Genomic DNA, 25,040 nt, shown 5'->3' with positions numbered 1-25,040 from the left:
AAAAAAATTACTTTTTCTGATCATCGCCGAAAAACGGCAAATAACGGAAACCGCCATTTTCGGCGGTTACGGCGGTAAAACGGCGGTTGGCGGCGCAAATTAATATTTTTATCTGTTTATTATTGCTCAAGGATTTACCAAAAAAAATTATAGGTCTCTAGCTGTAATAGAAGCCACGATATTCATGATATATGTCTGTAGTAAAAGCCGGACAAAAATCGGTCATAAAGTCGGTCAGGGAGCGGTCAAACGGTCATAACACCACTTTTCTCAGATGGTCATTGATATCTAAGTATTCACAAAAAAATTTTAGGTTTCTACCTTATACACAAAAGTCATAATGTAGAAATTAAGATTTATTTAGAATTTTTTCTAATTTTTTTTGCTACCCAACCGACTTTGACCGGACACCACGACCGACACAGAGCAGATATCCAAATAAAATCAACTCTTGCCGAAGTATAATTACTAAACTTAAAAAGTCATGAAGTTACAGCTCTCCATCTTACCTACAAAAAAAATGAGATTGAAAAAACTAGAGGGGGGGGGGCTCTTTGAGCCCCCCCCCCCCGATCTGTAAGGGTTAAAGAGTATTTTCTCAGAAGAAAATTTCCCATGTATCATTATTTGGGATGTACATCAATTTATCGACCATTATCTTATCCCCATAGATCGTTGATTAAAGAGTATTTTCTCAGAAAAAAATTTCCCAGACATTAGGATAACTGTTTCAAAAATATCTCTATGAACAAATTAATTCAATGGAAAAACAAAAATCTTTAAATGAGCCCTTTTTGAGAAAAAGACAAAAACATATTCTTGTTATTTGTATTATAAATCATTCACTCTTACAGTAAAGAACTTTCTTGTATTTTTGGTTTGGGTTGCATTTTTCTTGATTAATGAACGGTAGTTTTAAATTATTTGAAAATATCCAAAATTAAATATCCATGAACAATTTTTATCCATGATATTCATTATTTTATTTGCATGATTATAGTGATAAAAATTAGTGAACACATTTACTTTATATGAAAATGTAGTGCTAAGAAATTGCAATATTTATACAATTTCAGGCACTTTAGCATCTTGTCGGTGTGTCTTGGTTGTATTAACACATAGCTTTAGTTAACGCTAAAGGCATTTAAGGTAGTTTCAGCTTTCATTATTAATGATATTGAAGTTTAATTTAACATTACAGACATTGTGACACTTATTGTTTACACTAAAGACAATGTGATTGTGTTGTGTGCATGACAGAATGATGGTTACTTTAGTTTATTCAATAAAGCTTGCAAAGATAACTTTGAGTGTAGGGGTGTAGCTTGTATTAAAATATCATTTAGCTTACTTATTATTATTTCAAGAGTTAAGAATCTAGTGGGCTTGGTGTCGCTTCAGGTACTAGACCTCTCTCCACGCACCTTGAAACATACTCCGCTTATGATTGCGGTGTAAAGCGTTCATTCACCTATCAGACAACCAACTCTCTGAGATGCACGACCTTTGTCTGAGAAGTTCTAACTGTGCATGTTTTTGGGCCCAGGCATTCCCCCCATTATAACTATTTACTTCGCGCATCTAATTGTCCTAATTGTCTTGGAAATTTTCTTTCTATTACTGTCGCTTCCAATGAACTGTGACGTTAGATTATTCTTCTATCTACATAGACAAAACACCCATCAGCAGCAAAGCACAAAAAATCTTCAATAAGAATTCGGACAAGGAGATATAATTGATAAATAAATAGATATTGGAGAAAAAAATTAATAAAAATTTCTCGCATATTTTTATGCCTTTTCGAATGCATCTAGTGGTCACTTCTTCATCAATTAAAATTTTTTTATGCTTTCTCGTCATTTATATGGCCTTGGGGACTTATTTGATATAGAGGTACCCAATTTAAGTTTGTTGGTGTGTGTATCTTTGTTACCAAAACTCGTTTGTTTCGCTAATATAGACACCAAACTGCTTAAAAAAAAATCTAGAGACACACTCTATAAATCAGCTAATAAGAAGCTTCAATTTAGATTGTCCTTATTGATATTTAAAGGACGCCTGCAAGAAATACTACACTTTGACTGCTGAAAGACTGCCACAAGTAGACCCAATACCCCAAATGTAAAGCCTTCAGCTTCAATAACAAAAAAGTTCTAGTCATTTCAAACAGTGGCGTGCGAACCGAAGGGGGCATTTGGGGCAATCGCCCCCCTGCTAGCGACCAAAATGCCCCCCCCCCCCCCAACCTGCCCCCCCTAGCCACCGCCCCCCTTGCCCCCCCCCCCTCTCTAAATGTTGTGTTGAAAAATGCCCTATTTTGCCCCCCCCCCCTGGTAAACAAAAATGCCCCTTTTTTGCCCCCTACCCTCCAAAAAGCAAAACTATCCCAGAAAGATCAAGAAATACTCAAAAAAAAATTTTTGGCGCTTTGCGCCAATCAGACAGTTACTATTCATTTAACCTTTCCAAATTTTTTTAACTAGTGTAGAAATTAGCTTATAATCTCTTTTGGCTAAACATAACAAACCAGGTAATAGGAGGTATTTTATTTTGTATAATATAAACTTTTTACCAAAGAAATTTTGTACATCTCTAATAATGATACACAAAATTACCCCTTATTTAGATTACAATTAGTGGATGAAACGTATGGAAACTCATCTTAATTAACCAACCAATCAAAATTCTTTATAAGTCCCCAAAGTTGTTGACCCAATGAATAAGAAAATGTTTATATGAAATATTGGGGACTAGTGTAATAAATAGCCCAAAAACCCCTCCCTCCCTGCATATTTGAAGAAAAAAAATTTGCCCTTCGCGGCCTTTCAATTGGTTTCTGCTTTTTATCACATGGTATATTTTGTTGTTATTTCTATAAAAATATTTGTAAACATCAAATATTTAATCAAAAAGTTATTTTATGTAAAAAAGAAACAGCGTTGATATCTATTTAAGCCTTTTTCTCAACACTGTATGTCTGTCTAAATGAATAACTATATATGATGTCATATGATGTTCAGAATAAGTTTATCATTTTTTTGTGTACATACACTTATAAAAAGACTTGATAAAATACGCCACTCTTGTTGTCTTTAATTGATTTTAGTTCAAAGGGGGAGTAAATATTTTTAGAAAATATTTTAAAAAATTGACAGATTTTGCCATTTGAAGAGGGTAGGATATAACTTTTTAGCTACACTATAATTCACTATGGCTGTCAGTTTGTAATGTTAAGGGGGAAATGTGATTTTTTCACCTGCAATTAATGACAGAAGGATAAAACTTAATGTTAACATTCCCATCATTATGGAGTATAATTAACTATTAAATATTCATGGAGGTCGAACTGCTTTTCAGGATGTTTTTTGGCTATTTTTGTATCTTTCACAATTCCCCCATTGCATTGTTTGACAATTTACAAAATTTTTGTAAATAAGGGTATCAAAATCAAATTTTGGGTATAGTCCTTTTCGTGACATTGCCTCTTAAGGACAGAAAAGCTAAGTTTTTCAAGAATTTGCTATGTTTTGCAAAAATTTGCTATGTGAAGGACAGAAAAGCAATGTTTTGAAAGAAGTTGCTATGTGAAGGACGGAAAAGCTAAGTTTTGCAAGAATTTGCTATGTGAAGGACAGAAAAGCTAGGTTTTCCAAGAATTTGCTATGTTTTGTAAGAATTTGCTATGTGAAGGACAGAAAAGCAATGTTTTGCATGAATTTGCTATGTGAAGAACCATAAAGCTATGTTTTGTGAGGTTTTGCTATGTGAAGGACAGAAAAGCTAAGTTTTGCAAGATGAAGGACATAAGCAGCCTTCCTAATGTAAGAAATTGTCAGATAAAGGACATAAGTCACCTCCCTTAACCCATTAGTGCCGAGCGCCACTCTTATGGGCCGATCGAGCTGAAAATCTCAGGGAAGCTTATAATGGTCAAAACGGAATTCCAATTTTTTTGTTTTGCTATAGTGGCGTCCATAGGAAAGTTGCAAAAAAACCCATTTTGGCATGGCCATAAATGCACAACGGGTATTTTGACCGGCATTAAAACCCGTTTTTTCCTAAATATCCAGTTATTTCAACAAAAAAATGAAAAATGTAATTTTTGAACGCCCAAAGTGAGATGAACACTTTTTAGAACTTTGATACCATCCGTAATTGAAAACTACACAACCTCATGTAATCTATAGAGCTACAAGTAATATACAAAGCGATTTTTATCCAATTTAGTGTTTCGGCTATAGGTGCCGCCGTTTTCGGTTAAAAAAAACCATTTGTCGGAGTTTTAAAACACACACACTACAAAAAAAGAACATATAAAATTTGGGTGTTACATATCAGAACAAGGATGACAACATCCATAAGTAGCGAAGCACAAAAAATCATGGATGGAAATACGTAAAAGTAGATTTAAAGTTTATTTATTAAAATCAGGAATAGATTTATTGGAGAAAATAAACACAAAACCTTGTTTTATTTTGTATAACGATGTCGGTCAAAGTAAAAGATGCTCATAACAATGGGAAAAATTATTTTGATACTGATATCCCAAAATGCATCAGAGATATGGAAAAATAAAGGGAAAATTTAAAAATAGCCAAAAACCTGCAAAAAAGCAGTCTGACCGTCATGGTTGTTTTCTCTAAACAACAGGGAAATTTGAGTTTGATATGTATAACTGAAAAAAATTTGGAAATCGGACCATAAATACAAAAGATATGGAGAAAAAACAAAAATGGCCTAAAACCTGCTGAAAGCCAGTCTGACCGTTATAGTCCCTTTAAAGGACAAAAATTTAATTTTGATATGTATAACTGAAAAAATTTTGGAAATCGGACCATAAACACCAAAGATATGGAGAAAAATGTGAAAAATACAAAAATAGCCTAAAACCTGCTTAAAGGCAGTCTGACTCTCATAGTTGTTTTCTTTAAACGACAGGAAATTTAATTTTGATATCTATAACTGAAAAAATTTTGAAAATCGGACCATAAACACTGAAGATATGGAGAAAAATGTGAAAAATACAAAAATAGCCTAAAACCTGCTTAAAAGCGGTCCTATCGTCATCGATGTTTTATACTTAATTGTGCTCTTTAATGATGGGAATGTTGTCAAAAAATTTCAGCATTCTATCTTTTATAGGAGCTGAGTAAATCCCATTTCCCCCATAGCGTTACGGACTGACTGACTGATGGACTGACGGACTGACTGACGGACAAAGTGAATTATAGAGTAGCTTCGCTACTAAAAAGAGCATAACAATATTGGGTGACACATCTAGAGATTACAAGGGTATACTGATTAGGGTGGTTCAAGAATAATAAATCATAAACAAATATTTAATTAATGAAAAGTTAAAACCGGGTAATAAAACCAAAACCGAGCAGGGTTTTAAAACTGTCGGGTATTTATGGCCATGCCGAACCGGGTCCTAATAGGGCGTAAAAAAACGATAAAAAAAATCATATAAAAAATAATAATTTGAATAAAACGAATTCACAAATAGATGTACTTGTCAATAAACTTTAGATTTCACGAAAAAAATGAGAAGCTACCTGATCGGTTCAGCGGTTAGCGAGATCCTTTGGTACAGACACACAGATACACAGACAAACAAACCTCCTGTTACTTTAGTATAAGGATACAAAGTAGCTTGATGTCTGTCTGTCCGTCCATCCGTCTGAAGCTTAAGATCTCATAACCACTGAACCGATTGGATTCTACTCTTCAGGGTATATACCTATCGGTCCTGTGGTGGTTTTAAGCTATTTTCTTGGGGGATGGGACACCCCAAACCCCCATGAAACCCCAATGAAAATTGTATTTTTTTTCTAATTTTAATGTTTTTTAAGTTTTTATATAATTTTATATATGTTTTAAATTTCTTAAATTTTTTTATATTTTTTATATTTTAAATTTTTTTTCTTCTTTTAAATTTCTTTTCTACTTTTAAACTTTGTTTTTTCAAATTCAAAAAGATTGTGAAACCTTCCTTCTCCTGTAGGGGCGAAGCCGCTAGTTTGTATATATATTGGTGGGGGAAACTTGTTGTCAACTTTGGGGACTTTTCCTGAATTTTGATAGGATGGTTTATTAAGTTGAGTGTCTAAACGTTTCAACCACTAATTTCATCTACAGAAGGGGTAATTTTTTGTAACTTTTGGTAACTTTCTGCATTTAAAGGCATAAAGTTCTCATTTTCACAAATTAAAAAAAAATAACTGCTTCCCTGGTATGTCTTTGCACGATGGGAAAGTCATCTTTTTTTACATTTCTACATCAGTTTTCATGAAAACCTGATGAAAACTAATCTGGTTTATTTATATTTTGTATGATGACAACATCCATGCACAAAACAATAATATTTCTTTATCGCATCGTATGACAGACATCTTTCCGCTGATAATAAATAAAAATATAAGATTAAGCCACCATTGTTTTACCCTCACTCAAAAATCTTTTGGTATAACTAAGAATTGAGTTTCATGGTCATATAAATTATGATCAATTACAGAATAGTAATTCAGTGTAATGTAGTCAAGCTAAATTTATAAAGATAAATATGGTTTTAAAAACTTTTAAAAACTATGAAATTGAATAAATTGCCGTCCACCCTTGTGTACTACACATAACTTTATCTTTTCTGGCGTGTGTGCAAGTTTCATATCCAGGCTGATTTCATTTTAAGAAGCAAAACTTTTCTATTTTAAATGACTGTCTATCTCCTCGTCCGTCTGTCTCTCTCTTAGTTATGTTTAGAGGAGTCATAATATTCTACGTCTATACGTCCTTTAATGTTATTCGATGCCAAGGGTAAAGAAAATAAATAACGTGTTATCCCAAGCCTTAAGCTTCCACAAAGGACCATTGGTTTTAATCTCGGACATCCTAATCAGTTATACTAGATATCTTTATTTAGGTTGCATGTCCAATTCTTATGGTCCTGTCTGTAGGTAAGTTTTCGTTCTTTTGTATTTTAGAAAAACTTAACAGCTAGATAAAAAAAATTTCTCCAAATTTAAATGCATAAGTAAGAAAAAAGGCAATACCAGGGGTAAACCATTTGTCTCGCAAGCCTTGGTAGCTAGCATCAGTTTCTACTCTTTAAATAATTTATTTTCATAAAACTAAAATCTAAATAAAAACAGCACGTTTTTAAAGCTTAAGATTCATCACAATTTCTATCTGTCTGTAAAACATTACATGTATTTTTTGTATAATTCTTAAATATCTGAATTTAGTTACAAATTTAGTTTAAAATTTTTTGGTACTCTGACGTTAAAGAATATCTTTAACCGGGATTTATTTTATAAACATAAAACTATCAAATATACTTTTTTTTATATTGTTAATATCTTTCAGTGATAGGGATGGGATAGTCCTGATAATTATTAGACAAACGTAGTCATTTGGTATGTCGTCAGAGCTAAACAGCATGTATTTTATTATTTACTAAGTATATTTGCGATTACTTTTATTTAATGAAATCTTCCAATTTTTAACATGTACAAAACGGCCTGCTTAATTGCTTCAAGATCCATGTCAGATCTATATAGGAAATAAATGTCTATAAACGAGCTCAAGTTTTCTAAGGAATATATGATTAAAACTCATAGTGCTCCAATAATCCATAATAAACTCTCATTGCCCAGAACGATAAGACCCATTATTTTACTTTATTAAAAATAAATTCATTTTTTTCATTTCATGTTGCTATTTACCTTATATTAATGTATTTAATTTCTAATCATAAAAAAGAAAATTTAAATTTATAATATGATAAATTTAAGAAAACTATGTTTTAAAAGAATTCGATTGTGGCGACATTTTGTGTGTTCAAATATTAAACTAAAATTGTAATCATCATCATTAACCCTTTGGTGATGGTAATGTAAAGAAAAAAATATAATTTAAAAAAATCTTTTAAAAATCATTTAAATTATTAAATATTTACTTTCTTTTAGTTAGTAATGCCGGGTGAGGAAAATAGATTTATTGAGAAATAGATATGCATATAGAAAACTAGCCAATAGGGAGATAATTATATCGAGCCAACTCTAGTTATTATTATATTATTATAAAACTATTTTACCTAAAGCCTTTCCTTTAGTCAAAAATATAGTATTATATTTTGTATAATTTTCTTTGGACTCTTTAGAGAGTGAATAAAAAAACTCTATGGGCTTAGCTAGTGGTTGTAAAATATTAGTTAGCCTCTACCTGATCCAATGGCAAGGTTGGCTATTTTGAAGTCTTGAGTTACCCATCCTTCACGAAATTGTCTGTCAAATATTGTCAGGATTCTAAAAAGAGTAACTTTTGCGTGTTAGAAAACTACCTTATGGGGAGGTGGGGTGTTATACCTTATGATGTTTTACGAAGAGTCGTAAGCCTAAAGCAGAAGTGACAAACGTCGAAGTGGACACTTAACCTAACCTATTTTAAACCATATTAGTGTTTTTTTAAACCTAACCCCTGCGGGGGCTTATTTGGGCATTCATATCTTAACCCAACGTAACCTGTATAGAAATACTTAATTATGTTATGCCAGAATGTTTATGTATGTCACTAATGAACTGTCAAGAAAATTCAATTTCATTTATCATGGTCTTTTTTTAGAGATGAACTTTATGTATAATTAAATATTTTAGTTATTAGCCTAACAACCATAGAAAAATGTGTGCAAGTGAGGCGAAGTAAAAGAAAGGTAACAGTATTTTTGTTTTACCTTTAACTTTGTGGATACCTCGAGAAATTATTGCAGACAATAGTGGATGATTGAAACATAAAACATGATTAAAATTGGTAAAAAAATGTCTTAAAATTGTGCCTGATACAACGATATATATATTATGATCTCATCCAAAAAAATTGTACATATTATTTTGTATGAAGAGATTAGATTTTGCTGAGTAAAAACTCTTGTATCAGTAATATCATTATTTCTAAGTATTTTCGAGAAAGCGATATTTCTGATAAGATTGTAAGTAAAAAGGTAAGTAGTTGGTATGTGTGAGAAATATTTCAAGAGTGTTCTTAACATATCATAAAAATTATCTAACAAATCCCTCTTAATATTGGTATATTATTCTTAAACAAGGATGATAACATCCATAAAATTGAAGCTCTACAATCAGAAATAGAACAAACGAACAATAACTCTCGTAGAGTTTCAGAACTTAATAAGTAGAACATTAATTTGTAAGTCTATACTTAAGGACAGCAAAATGACATAATTTCATGTTTATGATATTTTGATTACAGAGATGCTTCGCTTATAAAATTGCACCTTATTGTTTTTTCATCATTATTCTAAAAATCCGATGAATGAATAATAATACCAATCAAAAACTTGTTGTCAAAAAAGTTAAAATAAGCATGGTTGCTACGCTTTATTTATGGTACCTGACTGTTAATGATGCAAAGTTTGAAATTATCACCAATGCAATGCTACAAATAGATCGTAAAAATATCCTTTTGCTGTTTTTAAATATAGTTGTATTTTTTGTTTTACTAGCGGCTTCGCCCCTAGCCTCTAGGGGCTTCGCCCTATATAGTTATGGGAAGTCAATCCTTCTTAATAGAAATATTCAAAAAAAATATTCTTTGTTTAATTACTCTGTGGTAAAATTAAACCCAGGTTGTACGCTTTATGCACAAAAATTTTGATTTGTACAAATTTAACCCAATTTGTTTGCCATATACACAAAAATTTCAATTCATAAAAATTAAACCTAGGTTGTTCGCATACACAAAAATTTAAATTAAAAAAAATATTTTTTTTTTCGGGGGGGGGGGGATTCATGGGGGATTTGCCCCATGTTGCAGTGGGGTTCCCCCACCCCAATTACTGGTTTTTGTTTACAAAATTTAAAAAAATTAAAAATTTTGGAAGTGGGGATTTTTTTTATTTTTGGGGGGGTTGGGGTGTCCCACCCCCCAAGAAAATAGCTTAAAACCACCAGAGGACCAGTAGGTATATTCCCAGAAGGGTAGAGCCCAATTTGATCAGCAGTTACTGAGATTTTACAAAAAATGTAAAAAAAAATTTTGGGGGGTTGGTTTTTTTATTTTTGGGGGGGTTGGGGGTGTCCCACCCCCCAAGAAAATAGCCTATAACCACCACAGGACCAGTAGGTATATTCCCTGAAGAGTAGAATCCGATCGGTTCAGTGGTTACCGAGATCTTAAGGGACAGACAGACAGACGGACAGACGGACAGACATCAAGCTACTTTGTATTATAGACTAGCGGCTTCGCCCCTAGAAACCTCTAGGGGCACTCAAGGTAGAAGGTGAAAAAGTCGACCTCATCCCATTTTAAATTTGAGTTTCAAAATGTTTAAAAAATATTTTGGGGGGAAGGGGGTGAAAACACCCTCCCCAAAAATAGTTTAAAACCTTCCCAGGGCCTATAAGAAGCTTCACTGTAAAGGAGAACGTTATCGGTTCAGCGGTTAGCGAGATCCTTCGGGACAGACAAAAAACTCTTACTACTTTATATAATAGGATAATTACGTACAGAGTCAGATCTTTGTTCTAGGGCACTAACATTCCAACTATTGTAATGTGTTTTTTTCTGATAGCACCACATTAAGAATTTAAAAAAAACGGACAGGAAAACATAATTGCATTAACTGAATTGGGTTAAAATTAGGTTTAAAAAAGGTGTTAATCTTTTTTGGATTAAACTTTTATTTAATCTACTTCTATTGATTGAAAAGGGGGGGGGGGTTCAAATTGCACCACAAGCTGAACATCCAAAAGGAAAATTTTCCAGGAATAATAATTTTCTAGATTTATATATTCCTAAGAAAAGGTTACTAATAACTAAAACAGGAAATATTTAACACTACTAATTGCTATGTACTTCTTATTTCATAAAAGAAAAGAAAATCTTTAAATTTAACTTTTTATTAAATAGAAAATGATTTTCTTGAAAAAACAGCTAAATTTTATATATGTATATTAAAAACTTCAAAATAAATTATTCGAATTGGCCCGAGAAGCAGAAACGTTTTGTATGAAGCTTAAGATCTCGGAAATTACTTCCGGGAAAGCTCAGGATGGTTTTAGGCTATTCTCCTGACCTCCCCCTCCCGCCAACTGGATGTTGTTGGCGAAGCAGCTAGTAACATTATAAACGTCTTTAAGAAATATTTAGTTTTCCAGGTTGGGCATTTTTGTTATAATACGTTTTTGTGGATGTTTTTTTTTACTTATTTATTAATTTCAGAATAATTTATTCCTTTAAATACAAACTATATAAAATAACATAGTCTTAAAGTATCAATATATACAGTTATAAAAATAGCAGCTAAATTGTTAAACAAGGGATATTATAATTTATGTTGAGAAAAAAAAACATTTATTAGTTATATTTTGAGACAGTTTGATAATCAAATACTAAAGTATCTATATTTCAAAACAAAATAAATAAATTTTTTAATAAGATATATATAGATATTTATAATACATATTTTATACCTAGGTTTAAACATCTTTTTAAAGGCGAAGCTTTTCTATAATTAGGGTCGGTCCGTCCGTCCGAGATAGATAGCTTTTTTTCGTTAATTGTTAATGTTAGAATTGTCCTATCGATTTCAAACTTTGCATGGTCATTCCTGTAGTAGTTTGGCACGATTTAGAAAGCGTAGCAACTCTATAATTATTACCAGAATTTCCGTACGTCCATTTTAAACATGTTGATTTTTCTACTGTTTTAACAACAAATTTTTATGTGATCTAATTATCTGTTTGATCTGATTTTTGGTATATATATTCCTGGGACAACAAAGTAAAATATTATAAGCGAAGCAACTCTATAATCAAGTCCTAAAAATGTAAGTATGTCCATAAACATTATCCTGTATCAAGCAGATTTTCAACAAATTTAATTACAAATTTTCTTCGACTCTTATACTTTTATATTCTGATTTTTTAAAATTCTGATACTATACAAGTTTCCTTTGTTTTCGTGCTTCGCTTTTATGGATGTTGTTATTCTTGTTTATTAGATTCCATCTGAAAGCAAACAGAAAGATTTAAATGATAGGAAGCACTGGATCGAACCAGGTATTTGAAAAATAATATTTAATATGTTCTGATTTTAATTATGTAGAAATAAAAAATAAAATAAGATTTATAGAGTAGATACACATTGGTTTCATAAAAAAAGTATAAATTTTTTTCTTAACCCTAAACGGTCTTTTGGGGCGGGGGGCCTGTTTTATTCTGTATGTGAAAGCTAGAGGGCTATAATTTACTGACTTTTTAAATATGACACATAACTGATATTTTTTTTGAATATCTCCATCCTGGCGGCCACAGAATGCCAGAAAACCGGGTAAGGTCATCAAGTTAAAGAGCATAAATGACCAAAGTACAGCACAATATGAAAAGACAAAGGGGAGTCGTAGCTCAGTGGTAACGCACTGAGTTACGGTGGTGAGAGTTCGAGTTCAAGTCCACATGTGACAACTCGAATTTCAGCTTCCTCAGGTTTTGTAAGAAGAGAGATTATTGAGCTGTAAAAAAAACTCAAATATCTGTACAACCCTTATCCCATGCTACTCTGCGGAGGGCGTCATTCATTACTCAATTTGGGAAACCTAGCATACTTGGCGAGCACAGGTCTCCTTAGCAAAACCTTAGATTAAAAAAAATCTCGAAAGAAACGGACAACAGGGCCTTCAAATAGGGCACAGTGGTGGTCAGAATCCGTTGGAGATTAAATCTTAGCTGCTCCTTCTTGCCAGATATTGCAATTTGAAGTTTTGTGGTAAAAATGCCTAAAATTACAAGAATTCCAAGGATATATGCATAAGTGAACACCTTAATTCATCAAATAAAAAGGGTGAGTTTAACATTTGAGGAGTTTATATGTCTCTGCATATGTAAAATACACAGTCCCCCCCCATTTAGAAAATTTGAATACTTGAAAGAAATTATTCAATGAAAAAGGTACATTTTCCAGTTTACAACTTTAAGCTAGAAGCTGTACCCTGTAACCAGTAGAGAAAACCTCAGTTCAAGTTTACATATAGCTAAAGTTAATTATAAAAATACTCTCCCCCCCCCCTTCAACCCCCCCTAGCAACCCATACATTTTAGGGGGAAGGGGTTGGGAAAAGCAACAGTATTATGTTTTACTCAAAACTACTTGAAGTATTGTGAGAAAAAATTACATGAAGAGTTCTTTAGATATTACTAAAGAAATATATAATCTTTAGTACTTAAACTTTAGTAGGCATCTTTATCTCTTACAAATATTGCTGCAACAAACCCCCTCCCCCCTTCTTAGACCAAAAAATATTAGGAGGTGGCAGTGGATGTGGAAAATACTCTTGTGTTACTTTGAAATCATTGAATTATATTAAGCAATTATATTATGAATCCCCCCCCCCCCCCCCTCCATCTGCTGGAAATATTGGCTAGTGGCATAGGTTAATTATATTGTATATCATTTAGAAACCTCTAGAGATATTCAGGGTTAATATTTTAAGTAATGTAGGCCCATATTTACTTTTATAAATATCTATTCCAACTACAACCCTCTCAATCTAGTACAATTATTTTGCTTTATAATCTCCTCCAAACTTTTGGACTTATAAAAAGAAATATTGTCAACCCATTGCTACTTCCCCAAAGCAATTTGGAAATCTAAAAACTTTATTCCAAAGTTTGCTCCTTATTGCTTTAGGGTTTCTGAGTAAAACACAGGTGGTGAGGTTGTATGGAGGATAGCTGTAGAGGGAGGGAGAGGGCAAGCAATATTCTAATATTTTTTATGGGGATGGAGGAATTTGTGCAGCAAAATAATTTTTCTGGGTGGGGTTGGTTGAGGTTGGGGAAAGGTCAGCAATATTTGTTTAAGTATGAAGTAATAATGTACCTACTAAAGTTTAAATCCAAAAGCCCTATACATCTTGAGTATTCTCAAAGTAAATCACAAGGGTATTGCTTTACTCCCTTCTATTACTTAATTTGAGGGAGGGGGGGGGGGGAGATTGTAAAGCAATAGGAAGGGAAAGGGGGTCTGGAGGAAAGTTTCAGCTAAATTTGTAAAAGTTACTTTTGACCTAACAAAGCATATCTTAAAGGTTTGCTTTGCTGCTATAATTCTAGTAGCAATATATGTAAAAGTGCTTTGGGTCCTACAACAATACAAATCCAAAAGCTTATATATATCTCCAATAGTTTTTTAATACACATTGGAATGATCTTCTGCCACCCCCCCCCCCCCCATTTAGGTTAGGATAAGGGGGAGGGTTAACATAATTTCTACAAAATTTTGGCCTAAAAACCTTACATAAATTTTTTTCTCTCTATACGTCAATTAGTTTTTGAGAAACATATAATAGTATTACTATGCTCCCCCCCCCCACTCCACCATAAAGTTTGTAGGTTGTGAGAGTATGGGGGTTGTGGAGCAGAATTAATAAAAGTAACTAGGGCCATATGTAAACTTAAACTGAAGTTTTTTTCTACTGCTTCCAGGGTAACAGCCTTTAGGATAAAGTTGTAAATTGGACAAACCTCTTTAAGCTTATTTATTACTCTTATTGAAGTTAAAAACATCACTTATAGTAGTAAAAATTGTTCCAAATGGGGATATGGGGATAAAGTTTGTAGTTTACATATGAAAAGATATCTAAACTCCTCAAATGTTAAACTCACCCTTTTTACTTGATGAATTGGGGCATTCACTTATGAATATAACCTTGGAATTCTTGTAATTTTTAGGCATTTTTACCACAAAACTTTAAATTGCAATATCTGGCAAGAAGGAGCAGCTAAGATTTAATCTCCAACGGATTCTGACCACCACTGTACCCTATTTGAAGGCCCTGTTGTCCGTTTCTTTCGAGATTTTTTTTAATCTAAGGTTTTGCTAAGGAGACCTGTGCGAGGGTAAGGTTCTAAAAAGCTTCGTTTAAAATTTTTAAAATCAATCTATTCTATTTTAGAATTGGTTGCTTATGGATGGGGCCACTGTCACACATGCTCGGGGTGCTCTGAAAAAACTTCAATAATTGTTTAAAAGTTATTTTTTACGAATAAATATTTTCATGTTATTTGTTATTATTACTTTGTTCGTCCGTCTGTCCAGTGTCCATCCTAAAAGGGAAATAATAAGAAGATTTAGTTGGCTACGTGACTTTCTATATTACTACAGTCTATCAATACACACCGACATCGTATATACATATTACGGAAATTGTGCGTAGAATTTTGCGAACAGCTGTTTTGTGCCTTCCCTTTTTGAAGAATTATTATCACCCACCACCTACCCCTTCAATTATACATATACCTACCTTCCGACCGGCTTTCTCTATCTCTATCTAGTTTACTAGGGGGGGGGGGGGGGTTTGGAGAGAAAGGAGAAAGGAACAATTGCACATAAATTCATGGGGAAGATGCATCCAACAACTAAGAATAAGGGAAATAAATAAATAAGGTAACTTGAATATTTTGCTTTAAATTTGTCCCCCAGTAACAATATAATTTTGTGAAATCAAAGCTTCTGAATTATATTATAGTATTAATACATGCTGTATTTTGGTTAGAAAATTGTGATTGTTAGAATTTCATGATGCTCTTATATTAAATCAGGATATTTAGAATCTTAAGTATATATAAGAATGTATAGAAATTGCTCTATATTAAATTTAAGTAATTACGTGATTATTTTAATATAAAAAGATATTTTCTTATGGTCTTACAATACTTGTCTATATTTTAATGCTTTTATTGTTTCTATATAGTTATACATATAATAGTGAAAATTGCTGTAGTGAAATTAATTTAGTGTTATAATAAGGAAAAAGATCAAATTTCTACAATTTGAAATAAAATATTGAATAAAGTTTATGTATATGCAGTCGCGTGCCGAGGATTTTGGAAGGGGGATGCGGGAAGCGCACCCGAAAATGTTGACACCCCTAAAATCGAAGGGGATGGTGGTGAACTATAGGGGCTATATTACAGACATCAGATGTTGACACCCCTCTAACCAAATCGAGGGAATGGCAGCTTGCTAGGGGTGTTCCGTGAGATTTCTATCCTGCTATCCTGTACTGATGTGCGCATGCGCGCAGGGATAGGTTGCGTGATTTTCTCATAATACATATAATTATGTCGTCTTTGATTGATTAATAGCAATCAATCAATGAAATAATTACTTTATACCATATTTTCATATTAATATATATTAAAACTAAAAATCAAAAGGCAGAGGTTATGGGGAAATTTGGCGGGGAGGGTGGGGCATAATTACTGTAGTCCAGAAAATTTTATAACAATATTTTCTTAAATATTTGCAGAAATATATAAAATAAGTATAATAAAGTATCTTATTTATTGGCTTTAATGTCCTATTTTATGAATTTCAAAAAAACTACTGGACTCATTGGGTTCTCTATTTTAGGAAGGGGGCATTTGGAGGTTTTATATTAAATTCCATTCCCCAAAAGTTTTATAATAATGTTTTCTTATTAATTGGCTTAAATATAAAAAATAATGTAAAACTAAATGTTCATTTATGTTGTAACATAATTATCAGCAGCCTCTATAAGCAGCTTTAACATTTTTCCTCTTTTTTTTTATCTGCAACAAAAAAATACAAGAAATAAAAATAAAGAACTCCATTTTATTTAAAATATATTTATTGAATGAATAATACAAAGATGGCAACATCAATAAAAGCAAAATCCGTATAAATCTGTCCAATATTATCTGTGTGTTATCCTATCTATTGCAAGATAATAACAAACTACCTAAATCTTCCTTGAAAACCCAATGTTTATCTATCTGTCTATCTATCTGTCTGTCTATCTATCTGTCTGTCTGTCTATCTATCTGTCTATCAATCTAACTGTCTATCTAACTGTAAATCTAATTGTCTATCTATCTGTCGCTCTATCTGTCTATCTATCTGTCTATCTATCTAACTGTCTATCTATCTATTAGGACACCTGTCATATGCAGCACAGGATTTAATTAGGACAAACCCAATACATGTAACCTCTATGTAAATCCGTGTGCTTTCTCCGGCTATCTGACATAGTAAATGCTTTTCACATAGAGGACAAGAGAATATTTTTTTCATTTAAATACGAGTAGAAAAACAGGAGTAGAATGATGAATATGTTGGCGTTTTCAAATGGGGTACTAAATAGAATTATCTATCTATCTGTCTTTGTATCTGTCTATCTAACTGTCTATCTATCTTTCTAAAGTCTATCTGTCTGTCTATCTATCTGTCTATCAATCTAGCTGTCTATCTAACTGTCTATCTAATTGTCTATCTAATTGTCTATCTAATTGTCTATCTAATTGTCTATCTAATTGTCTATCTATCTGTCTGTCTATCTAGCTGTCTATCTAACTGTCTATCTAATTGTCTATCTAATTGTCTATCTATCTGTCTGTCTATCTATCTGTCTGTCAATCTTTCTATCTGTCGCTCTATCTGTCTATCTATCTGTCTGTCTATCTATCTTACTGTCTATCTATCTATTGGGACACCTGTCATATATGCAGCACAGGATTAAACTAGGACAAACCCAATACATGTAACCTCTATGTATATCCGTGTGCTTTCTCAGGTTACCTGACATAGTATATGCTTTTCACATAGATGACAAGAGAATATTTTTTTTATTTAAATACGATAAAACAGAAGTAGAATGATAAAAATTTTTGCGTTGGCAAACGGGGTACTAAATAGAATTATCTATCTATCTGTCTATGTATCTGTCTATCTATCTGTCTATCTATTAAGTACCCTCTTAAGGCAATTGTCATGCCAAAATTTTTATCATTCTACTCCTGTTTTATCGTATTTAAATTAGGGATGGGAATCCGTCGAATTTTTGGGCCGGATTCGGATTCCGGATTCTGAAGGAATCCGTCAAAAAAAAGTGACGGATTCTTGCGGATTCCGGATTCTTATTTTTGGCGGATTCCGGATTCGGATTCCGGATTCTAGCAGTATTTTAAAAGGCCGTCCGTCACAGAGGGATAGCTTTTTTCGTTAATTTATCACTATGTTACTTGGTTGAAGCCTTGATTTGTTTAAAGTGTTGACTTCCAGCATAACTAAAACATTTACATCACATTAGTAAATTTAAAAATTTAAGTGCTATGTATGTCCTAAAAATGTGCTTGGTATTTTCTAACCTATTTAAATTAAATTTAGCCTACCAATTTAGAATCCGGAATCCGCTATAAAAAACGGATTCCGGATCCGGATTCGGATTCCAAAATTGGCCAAAAATTGGGCGGATTCCGGATTCCGGATTCGGATTCCGGATCCGGATTCCCATCACTAATTTAAATATAAAAAATATTCTCTTGTCATCTATGTGAAAAGAATATACTATGTCAGGTAGCCTGAGAAAGCACACGGATATACATAAAGGTTACATTTATTGGGTTTGTCCTAATTAAATCCTGTGCTGCATATGACAGGTGTCCTATAGATAGATAGACAGTTAGATAGATAGACAGACAGATAGATAGACAGATAGAGCGACAGATAGAAAGATAGACAGACAGATAGATAGACAGACAGACAGATAGACAATTAGATAGACAATTAGATAGACAGTTAGATAGACAGCTAGATAGACAGACAGATAGATAGACAATTAGATAGACAATTAGATAAAAATATTCTCTTGTCATCTATGTGAAAAGCATATACTATGTCAGGTAACCTGAGAAAGCACACGGATATACATAAAGGTTACATGTATTGGGTTTCTCCTAATTAAATCCTGTGCTGCATATGACAGGTGTCCCAATAGATAGATAGAGAGGCTGCGGGGTCCTTCGGCGTCACCTTCTTGATCTCAAGGGTGTGCTCGCCGATTGTGGTCTCGCCCTAAAATATAGATTCAACGTCAATAATAATCATGGCATTTTGGAAAATCCCTTAATGTGCATAGTCGAGCATAGGTACCCCCACCCACCCCCCGGTCCATTAGTATAAAGTTATCAGGAGCTAACTTCCGAGTAAAGCTTTTAGAACCAAATGTCTTTAGTTTAAGATTATTTTTAAAAGAAGAAACTTTAGATATTCAACAAATGAAGTCGATTTCCTAACCGCAGACAAATGTCTGAAATGCTATGAAAAGTTATTTATCACATCGTATTATAGAAAGCTTTCCGCGGGTACATAAAAATGTAGAAATATAAGATTAAAACCAGTTTTGTTAGCCCGTGTCTACGGCATCTCGGGGCTAACAAAATTTGTTTTAATATAATGATTGTACATTTTTATATTCGTAGAAAACTGAATATAATATTTAATATGATACATGATTTTCAATATGGCTTAGAACCGATTCTAATCCAGTGGATATTAATCGGTTTCGAAGCCATATTTGAAACAAATAATATAATGACCTGTTTGACAGATCCTTGGCCACGTGCTCCCTGGCAAAGGTGACGAAGCCAAAAGATTTGGGCTCATTGTCCTTGCTCTTGTCTACTGGACAGGTCACCTCAACAACCTATTTAATAAAATAATATAAAAAGTCATTTCAGTTGAGCAGGGGCGTATATTCTTAAGAGTTTTTTTCCCCCGGCTGCAAAATTACTTTTGAACTTTTATTGAATTTGATTAGTTAGTTCATTAAGTTGAGTGTCCGATCGTTTATATCCCTGGTATTTACAGTTCCTTAACTTACCTCTCCGAATTGTGAGAAATGAGCTTGGATGTTCTCCTTGGACAGAGCGTCACCAGCTGGCAGCTTACCAACAAAGAACTTGCCCTACCTAGCCTCAGCCTTCTTGCACGTCACCTTCTTACCCTACAACATATTTACAATTTAAGGCAAGCTCAACAAAAAGTCAAAGAAAGTTTAGGATGGTTTCAAACTACCTAGCTTTTTGTTGTCTTCTTTTATATCTCAATTAATCAGTATGTCGACACTCAAACAGACAGGTATCCTGTTACTTTATTATAAGGATAATTAACTTGACAACATGTGCGCCATTGGCACCTCCTTGAACACGATTAAGGCATAGCCCCTAAACATAATGTCAAATAGGTTAGGTACCTATCAACAAAAGTTACATATTAATCAGATTTCTAAGAATATGTCAATAAGTTACTTAGCATTGCAGAAAAAAATCAATGGCTAAAAATGATATGTGAATTAGAGTTACCTGAAGAAATATTCAAATATTATTTAAGTTTGTTGAAACAAGTCAATTATTTTTGGGTTTTGAAGTTGTACTATAATTTAAGCTACATTTTTGAATAACAAACATCAACAAACTACATATTTTTTTCATTTCCTGAGGGTTTCGTCATATTAGAGTGGGACACCTGCCACACACAGCACAGGATAAAATTAGTACACATATTACCTGTAAAATACCTCTTGAGGGCGAGGTGTAGCCTTGGCTCCAAGTCCATTCAGCTCCACCTTGGTCCATTCGCCGTGTGTGATAACGCGTCCAGGCGCCCCAAAAATACCTAAATGGTCATATTATAGTTTACTGTATTTTTCATGTTCTCCAGTCTGCTCATTTACTATTAATTTCTACTTAGATATCTTGATTATATTCCGGCGTTCAGATATTCCTGAAATTCTTATGGTGCGAAAATGTTTGTTAAGACGCAATTAAGATTAAATTCACGAAACCGCATAAATTACATTTAAATGGCTTTTTGTATGCTTTATTATGGTTTTGTAGAACTCGTTGAAGACGCTGTTTTGTAAAAGAAAACATGACATTAGAAAGTTAAACTCCGGCGTTCAGTTTCTGAAATTCTTATGGTGCGAAATGTGTTTGTTAAAGACGCAATTAAGATTAAATTCATGAAAACGGCATAAATTACATTTAAATGGCTTTTTGTTTAAATTATGGTTTTGTTATACTTGTTAAAGACGCTGTTTTGTAAAAGAAAACATGACATTACAAAGTAAGATTTTAATTGATATTATCAGTTAATAGAGAAGTCAGTCCTGGCAGATGTTTAGATACATGTAAAAAGAGAGATTAATGGTTAAATTAATAAGATATTACTGATTTAAAGTATCTATCCACTAATTTTCTATCCATTCTATACACATATTGCAATTAAACCATGATCCTTCCTTACATGGATATCTTATTTTCATGAGAATCAGAATAAGTATATTTACCTCTGCAATTAAACCACATTTGTATTGTCTTGATTTGTCTTTAGCACATCCTTGACCTTCTTTTTCTATAATTCAGACACCTAGCTTCCTTCCAACCTCCGCCCTCCAGATCTGCCAACCACCCAAAAATGCTGCAGAATGCCAACGTCCCTACGATATAAAAATATTTTAAGTTATGTTTAAGTTTCTTTCCAAAAACAATGTTAACCAATTAAAATTTCTCCCAGGCTAAGATTAAATTGCCAACTTATTTCTTGCTTATTTTGCCCCGATATAAAAATCTCTGAGAACTTAGTGCCATTTACCTAACAGGAATCTACCAAAAACAAATCAGACGTCTTATTTAAACAACAGCTGGTAATTAATTGTTTCCCAAAATGAAAACATTGCACATTTCAAATTATAGAGTTAACTTGCTACAAGCAACAAAAGCATTATTAGACGTACAGAAAGTGAAAATTCAAGGCAGTAAAAAATATTTTTAATTTGAAAAAAATACACAGACAAAACTCAATTTTGTAAAAAAAAAATAGCCTTGCTCCCATTTTATACAGGGTTGCAACTGTACAGAATGAAAAATCTTTTTTAAAAAACCCACCCCTGATTGTTTTTACACCGTTAAAGCTTTTTCATTCTGTCCATGGTTAAGGCTACTTTTTACATTGTCGAATATCATTAAAAAAAAAATTTTTTGCTAAAATGGAGAAAAATCAACCCCTAGGGGAACAAGTAGCCTATTTGCTTTTAAAAAAATGATACATTTAAAAAGACAATGTAAGGGGAAGGGCGGTCCTTTAAGGGGGTTACTTTGTCCAATCGGCCAAAAAATTATTGGGTTTGTCCTAATTAAATCCTGTGCTGCATATGACAGGTGTCCCAATAGTCAAAAAATTTACCTAGAAGATTTTCCACTGGCCCTCTGTAGGCTGTTAGGAGGATACCTGTAAGAGTTGACTAAAGAGTGTTTTATAATTTTAACAAAATTATTAGCAGTATTTGCTGAAGAAAAAAAGTTAAATAGATATGATTTTATAGCAAATGTAACCAATAATAACTTACACAAGAGCGAGATAGTCATGATCATCTTTGACCAACATTGCAGTTGAGAAATTTACATAATCTAAAATATTGGACAAAGAGAGAGGGGGTGAAGTTTTTCATTTGTTTGTTTATTTTTCTATACAAAGTATAAACCCCGCATGAGTTAGGCATAGCATAAAAAAACTTCCCCCAATTTCATAATAAATCAGAAGAATTGTGTGCAATATTTTCTAAAGCATAATTAATACTGAAATGAATTGCAATTATCAGATGTATAGGCAGACAGACATTTCGAATTATAGAGTCGCTTTGCTACTAAAAAGGGAAAAGAAAAGTGAAATATATATAGACACCACAAAAATTTTGTAAATATATTTATATGTCTTTCATACAAATGGACAGACAAGCTATTCTAATTACTTTACAATTTTTTTTAAAAAGTATAGATTACAACTGAGTTAATTATTTAGTCAAAATGTAATTTCATCAAAGCATGTTTTTTTTTCACGGAAAAACAATAAAATAAATTAAAGAAGCAAATCTGATTTGGCGACACCAGTTCACAATAAATAAATAAACAAAGCGCATTTGCCGGTATTGTAAAGAGACACATATAACGCGGCGCGGCATGCGCGCAAGGATAGCAGGATATAAATCTCACGGAATAGGGGATTGTATTATAGACATCAGAGGGGATTCTTTTTATCCCCCCCCCCCCTAAAAGTAAGGTGTCTACCGAAGTATCTAAAAGTAAAGAAAGTCTTTGTATTCAGGAATAGGTATAACCAACAAGCAAAATAAATCTAAAATAATATTTGGGGGGCAAATGGAGAGGTCGTCAATTTTACGATGTGTTGCCCCCCAACGACAGCTGAAAAACAAGTATAGGTTTCGTGATTTTTTCCGAATTAATTTCGTTATTGGTAGAAGCTGCTTTGTATTGGTAAATTGACCTGCGAAGCGCGCAAAATTAAGGGGGGTTTAGCTTTTTACTTTGACACCTTGGTTGCATTAGGGGGTTTGTAAGCAAAAGTTTCCCCCCCTCCCCCCCCCCCCCCACAAGGACAGCTGAAAATCACGAATATTTTTGTGATTTTTTAAAAATTAATTTCATTGATGGTATGAGCTAGCTAAGTTTGTAGACCCCTATCAAGGGGAGTGTAGAGGGGTGTATCAACCCCTTTGATTTTGCCAACTATTTATTCCCTTCTGCATACTTATGGACAAATATTCTTTTGTGATAAAACTTATGAAGCCAAGAATCTGACATAAGAATATATCGTTGATTCAAGGCTACGAAACCCATCTTCATTATTTCACTTATTGTCGCTTAATCGAATATCTTCGCCTCCCCTAGCTTTCTAACAAGTTTTTTGTATATCTTACCGTTTTGAAAAGCCCTTCTACCCAGGAATAAGGTATAACCAACAAGCGAAATAAATCTAAAATAATATTTGGGGGGCAAATGGAGAGGTCGTCAATTTTACGATGTGTTGCCCCCCAACGACAGCTGAAAAACACGTATAGGTTTCGTGATTTTCTTCCGAATTAATTTCGTTATTGGTATGAGTTGCCTTCTACCGTTTTTAAAGTCTTTTATTTAGGATTCATTAAACACTAAAATATATATAGTTGTACTATAATATTTTAAGATGCATCTATCAGAAGATGGCGAGGATGTCCAGGATGAGGATGATTCATCTTGGAAAAATGGTGAGCTTTTAATCTCATGAAAACAGTTTCTCCAATTCCAATTAAAATTTGAAACACTCTTTACGATTTTACCTACCCTTATCCAAAATCGAGATGGGTTTAAGGGGGAGGGGGGTCAAATACAGAATTAAGGGAGGTGCTATATTATCTTGTAGAGGTTCTAGAAAAGTACAAGACAGAAAATGGACAGGTGAATTGATCATCAAACTAAAAAGTCAAACAAAATTTCTGTCATATTATTCCCTGTTAAAAACAGGAGTCCGATTTTTTAACTTGACAACCAAATTGGCTGTTTTAGTGGGGTGTAGGGAATTTAATATATATATTTTTTAGGCGGCCACTATCCATGGAATCTTTACCTGTCATAAAGACGACATATAAAAACAACATCCTTATAAGGAAATTAAAATTTTTAAATTCATTTTATGCTCAAGAAGGAATTGAATCTCAACATTAACTTGTTATTTTGCTTGTATTTACCGCACTTTACAGTTTATTGGTAAAGTGTGGTAATACTTTATTTTGAGTCTATTCCATTGTGTCCCTCTTTCATTTTTCTTCTTTTCTTTAATAATTAAAAAATATTACACCATTCTCCGTTCTGGGCAAAATCCTATGACTCGAGCGACCAAGTTCAAAGAAAAGTATTTTTGCAACAGATATATTTAGAAATTAAAGGTCACATTCCACGTGATAATTTTACACTAATTTTTTTAAAGTTCAGCACTTTTTGGCACGATTTTCTTGTTTTTACGGAGGTCAAATTTTGTTTCATTGACCTGGTTTTTGTACGTGACTAATATCAATATCTAAATTTATTCTTATTCCCTCTACACTTATTGAACGCTTCAAAAGAAAAGAGTCTAGGAGGCTGTTCTTTTTACTGCACTACACACATTTTTTTATTTTATGGGTATAACAGGCCAAGAAAATGTAAGAGGCTAATTTCTGCTTTACCCCACCCATTTAGATATGAATTTAGCTGCTGATAGTAATTTTTTTAAAAATGGATGAGTGAATATTGAGTTTTTTCTTCAAAACTATTGGAACAGTTATTAATAACAAGGATGACATTGTCAACACATAGCGAAACTTATAAATATAAAAGGGTAAAGAACAGCTA

The 25,040-nt window shown here is 32.9% G+C and overlaps 2 protein-coding genes and 1 long non-coding RNA gene across 5 annotated transcripts in view; 2 read left to right on the top strand and 1 right to left on the bottom strand.

Annotated features, from left to right (window-relative positions):
• Positions 1–15,076, top strand: part of LOC145330535 (uncharacterized) — a 29,297-nt gene extending 14,221 nt beyond the window's left edge. The window contains exons 7-10 of the mRNA XM_080175160.1: positions 6,920–6,953; positions 8,652–8,707; positions 12,017–12,074; positions 14,969–15,076. Of these exons, the coding sequence (XP_080031286.1) occupies positions 6,920–6,953; positions 8,652–8,707; positions 12,017–12,074; positions 14,969–15,042 (222 nt within the window). The 3' untranslated portion in view covers positions 15,043–15,076. The remainder of the gene's footprint in view (positions 1–6,919; positions 6,954–8,651; positions 8,708–12,016; positions 12,075–14,968) is intronic.
• A 97-nt stretch (positions 15,077–15,173) lies between these two features.
• Positions 15,174–25,040, top strand: part of LOC145329496 (eukaryotic elongation factor 2 kinase-like) — a 37,955-nt gene continuing 28,088 nt past the window's right edge. Inside the window, exons 1-2 of one of the 2 annotated variants that reach the window (XM_080173685.1) lie at positions 15,174–15,459; positions 23,857–23,917. In XM_080173685.1, the coding sequence (XP_080029811.1) occupies positions 23,857–23,917 (61 nt within the window). In that variant the 5' untranslated portion in view covers positions 15,174–15,459. The remainder of the gene's footprint in view (positions 15,460–23,856; positions 23,918–25,040) is intronic. The other variant, XM_080173684.1, reaches the window with a different exon arrangement.
• LOC145329497 (uncharacterized) lies at positions 19,662–21,806 on the bottom strand. Of its 2 annotated transcripts, XR_013882942.1 has the most exons (4): positions 21,164–21,806; positions 20,382–20,490; positions 19,988–20,039; positions 19,662–19,821 (listed from the first exon to the last, which is right to left on the bottom strand). It is a non-coding gene; the product is annotated as an uncharacterized LOC145329497 (long non-coding RNA). The 2 variants fall into 2 exon arrangements; XR_013882943.1 differs by lacking the exon at positions 19,662–19,821 and having other exon boundaries at positions 19,857–20,039.

The sequence above is a fragment of the Acartia tonsa genome, chromosome 10, assembly GCF_053477335.1.
Source record: "Acartia tonsa isolate MP-2025a chromosome 10, ASM5347733v1, whole genome shotgun sequence".
Lineage (NCBI taxonomy): Eukaryota > Metazoa > Arthropoda > Copepoda > Calanoida > Acartiidae > Acartia > Acartia tonsa.
The sequence above is the reverse complement of the archived record's forward strand: the minus strand, read 5'-3'. Positions and strand labels throughout refer to the sequence as shown.